This window comes from Camellia sinensis, chromosome 5, assembly GCF_055761805.1.
Source record: "Camellia sinensis isolate YWXY chromosome 5, ASM5576180v1, whole genome shotgun sequence".
NCBI classification, from domain to species: domain Eukaryota; kingdom Viridiplantae; phylum Streptophyta; class Magnoliopsida; order Ericales; family Theaceae; genus Camellia; species Camellia sinensis.
Genome location: NC_138965.1, coordinates 171,846,762 through 171,850,560, shown reverse-complemented (window position 1 = coordinate 171,850,560; position 3,799 = coordinate 171,846,762). Strand labels below are relative to the sequence as shown.

Here is a 3,799-nt window from a genome sequence, read left to right as displayed (position 1 = left end):
GCATGTGACCAACAAACACAATGAATATAATTAAATTGCAAAACAACACAAGCCATTCCATACCAAACTTTAAATAATAAATAAAGAAAAGAAAAATAAAAAAAAGAAAATCCACTCGATGGCAACAAACTCAAGACACTAAATATGAAGCAATGCCATATTTACAGTATGAGATGAGAAAGTGGCATCGGTGAAGTATGAGGTTGTATATGGTACTAGAAAGAGCAGTTAAAAAATCTAGATTGAATAAGGCCTACAAGAGAGGTTAACAGAAAAAAGAAAAAAGAGAAAAAAAGAAAAAACAAAACAACAAAAACGCAATCTTGGCAAAATGCTCGGACTGTTCAACTTGTCTACTTTCCTTTGATTTTCTTTTTCAAACTGTGCTGTTTCTTCACCTTACAGGAGCTTAATAGATCGAAAGGGGGTTGCAGTAATGCTAGTTAGGCTTGCTTCTCTGTCCCTCATTCCTCTCTTGGAATTGTGGAGCTGTGAATAAACGATCAACTTAATTTAGAAGGGAATGAACTCAAAAGAAAGGGAATCTCAAAGAATATACTTTGAAATATGCATAAACATACCAAGTCCATTAGCGTCTGAGGTCCTCATGATTCTAAGCCTCTTGACCGTGCTCAGAAACATCCTAGACAATTACAAACAGAAGGCTTAGTGTTGTGTAAGCACAAAACAGAATCAACTAGATAAATCATCAGCACTAGGAAGTGGAGATTCAAAAATTATTATCTGTATCTTTTGATGTTTCTTTTCTCCACTGTTTTGTGGGTTATCTTGTAATGGGAAGTTGTTTGAAACACTTGTGATGTGTTTAGATCTTGGTCACAGAGAGGAATTTGTAGAGGAAAAAGAAGGGAAATGTTTCTCTCCACAAATTCCTCCCCAAATCTAAGATCCAAACAGTCTTAGGAGGTCCGGTAACTATGTGGTATGTTAATTGCTGCCATAGCAGCAGCAAGTGGAGGTCTATTTCAGCTGCAGGGTCAAGAACTCACATGATTGCTCCATAAATATTCTCACCCAAGAAGCACAAGCACCTCTACGAAGGTGCTGTGTCCATGTCAGACATTGATACTCACAGGACACTTCTCGACAGTTGTCAAACACTTAAGGTGTGCAGCCACATGGTACACTTTGCCTCTTTATCTCTCCTGCTTATCAGGCAACAGTTTCTCAAGGATACTTCTGTTAATTTTCTTATGTAAAATACGAAGTTTTTCATTATCTCCTTCCTATGATTATATAACTATCTAGTTTTGAGCTTAAGATGCGCTGTCAAACACTTAAGGTGTGCAGCCACATGGTACACCTTGCCTCTTTATCTCCCCTGCTTATCAGGCAACAGTTTCTCAAGAATACTTCTGTTAATTTTCTTATATAAAATACGAAGTTTTTCATTATCTCCTTCCTGTGATTATATAACTATCTAGTTTTGAGCTTAAGATGCATACCCCCAAGGAACATCTCCCACAAGCATCCAATCTCCCTCTTTATCTTCATAAGTAAGCACAAACTCAGACGATCCATCCAGAAGTTTAGAGGGTTTTTTTGCTTGTTCCTTCTCTCCACCTGATCACAATTATACAAACACATTAAGTATCATATAACAACAATAAAATATAAATGACCAGTCCTTTAATAAACACGTACACAATGCAACATGCCCATAGCAACCATTACTCATGGCTAATCAAAGAAATTGATCAATCGGGGCATGAAATTAATGGTCAAGCCGGCTTGCACATAATTAAATCACATTTTGGTTAACATCTATCATCCCAGTTGAAACCAAGCGAACTAAAGCAGGGTCTAGGAATAACAAGATGTACACAGCCTTATCCCCATTTTCTAGAGAGGCTGTTTTCTGTGACTTGAACACGTGCCACAAGGATGCTAACAGCAAGCCTTTACTGTTGAAGAAAACTTACCAACAGAACCAATGGTTGTGGTTGTTCCGAAGAACATCTCCTCTAGGGCTTGAGCTAAAGTCTCATAGCAAGCATGAGCATTCAAATCCACTTTTCTTCCAATTGGCAATCCATCCACATTCACTTTCACAATGCTCAAAAGTTGATAGTTATCCAAAACACCATCTATAAAAACAAAAATAAAAATGTCAATAGTTGTCAATTGTGCCGCATTTTCTCTTACAAAGTCATAGTTGTCATACCAAGTAATCTGACTATGAAGATTCCTTGAACCAATACAACATTCTCATAAATCTTATAAATACCCAAAATTGGATAACTCTTACAACACTTCACCTTTCTTGGCTCAAAGGTTTTAAGTATTTTGTGTTCAATCTCTCTTGATATTGTGGTCATGTTGTCTATGTTCTTCAAGTTCTCTCTTTGCAGCAAAAACCATAGCTAATCCTTCTCACGATATGAGTTGCGCAATCCTTCTACTATATATACAAACGTGAAAGGGGCACTTTGAAGAATGGGAAGCAAGAATCGATACAGGAAATGGGGGTTAACAAAAAGGGATTTCGAAGAAGGGAATCAAAACAACTATCAAAGCAAACAAACATAAAAAACCTAAACCTAATATTTTCCTATTTTTATAAACAAACCCAGTGAGTTCACAAACGTGAACTCACAGTTTCAAAGAAAGGGATTACGGTCTAGGGTTTCATAGAATGGACATGGAGAAAGGGGGACAGAAAAAAGTTGCAGAGAGAGAGAGAGAGAGAGACATACCTTCAGGCGAAGTCGAGGGTGGGTCATCTTCGCAGGGATGGCCTTCGAGGGATGGTCTTCGAGGGGGAAGAGGAGGGTCTGCGTCCTGTCTCAAAAACAGAGGGGTTTGGGAAAAAAACTGAAAAAATTTGAAAAAAAAAGGTAACCGGTTGAAGGGGTTGTCAATATTCCTAATCAAATTATTCAGTGGCTGAGATTCATTTGTAAAAATCTAATGGCTTAAAATAAATGTGTATATGATGTGCACATCTTATTGAGATGCACATCTTAACAGCTCCCAAGAAACATAGGTGGCAAAACTGTAACGAAAGAAAAAAGCAGTGCTGACCTGCATTAATATAATGTGCTTGTTTAATTTTGTATCCAAACAATCACTTATGCTTATTTAATTCTAGTTATGTTTTGGGTTGAGTTTTGTTAATTAGAGTTAATGTATGTGGAGGAAATTTGTCCAGATGTTTTATTGGTACTTGGGTTGATATAATTTCATATATTAAACTTGTAAGGGAAGCTAAAAAGTTAATAGAAAATTTTGCTGAAGAGGCTGTTAAAAATGACCCCTCTTCTCCCCTGTTTTGCTCCTCTTCTTCCCTATTTTTTGCAGGAAAAATCAGATCTGGTTTTGTGTGTTTTTAGATTGATTTCTTTGTAGTTTAAACACACAATTGCTTCCAAAACACCCAACATAAAGTGATATCAAAGCCTAGTTCGAAGTGGAAGCATAGATTTGAAAAAGAGGGCTGAAAATATAAGGTGTGTGAAGAAGAAAAGTGGGTTTTGAAGAAAAGTGGGTTTTGCAGAAAAATCTCTATGGCTAACACAAGCAACCAAAGTATAGGTATCTGACAACCATCTATGCTCATTTTTGCTGGAGAAAATTATGATTATTGGTGTGTGAGGATGAAAACCTTATTTCAGTCCCAACGTTTATGGAACTTGGTACAAAATGGGTATGATGAACCCGATTCAACAACTACATTAACTTCAGTACAAGAGCAGCAACTAGAGGAAACCAGAAAAAAGGATGCTAAAGCACTCTTCTTCATCCAACAAGCACTCTCTGATGAGTTGTTTCCAAGAAT

General features: G+C 37.0%; 1 protein-coding gene across 1 annotated transcript; it reads right to left on the bottom strand.

The window, feature by feature from the left end:
* Positions 1 to 35: 35 nt before the first annotated feature.
* Positions 36 to 3,051, bottom strand: LOC145791868 (auxin-responsive protein IAA13-like). The gene is made up of 6 exons (XM_082872325.1): positions 3,046 to 3,051; positions 2,718 to 2,802; positions 1,944 to 2,108; positions 1,467 to 1,584; positions 582 to 643; positions 36 to 489 (listed from the first exon to the last, which is right to left on the bottom strand). The coding sequence occupies exons 1-6, from the start codon at positions 3,049 to 3,051 to the stop codon at positions 440 to 442; spliced, it is 486 nt and encodes a 161-aa protein (XP_082728451.1). The 3' UTR covers positions 36 to 439.
* Positions 3,052 to 3,799: the final 748 nt, after the last annotated feature.

Coding starts and splice junctions, on each gene's coding strand:
- LOC145791868 (XM_082872325.1), bottom strand. Junction 2,109..2,717: donor ACCCTCGACTTCGCCTGAAG/GTATGTCTCTCT, acceptor TTGTTTTTATAG/ATGGTGTTTTGGATAACTAT. Junction 1,585..1,943: donor CACAACCATTGGTTCTGTTG/GTAAGTTTTCTT, acceptor AATTGTGATCAG/GTGGAGAGAAGGAACAAGCA.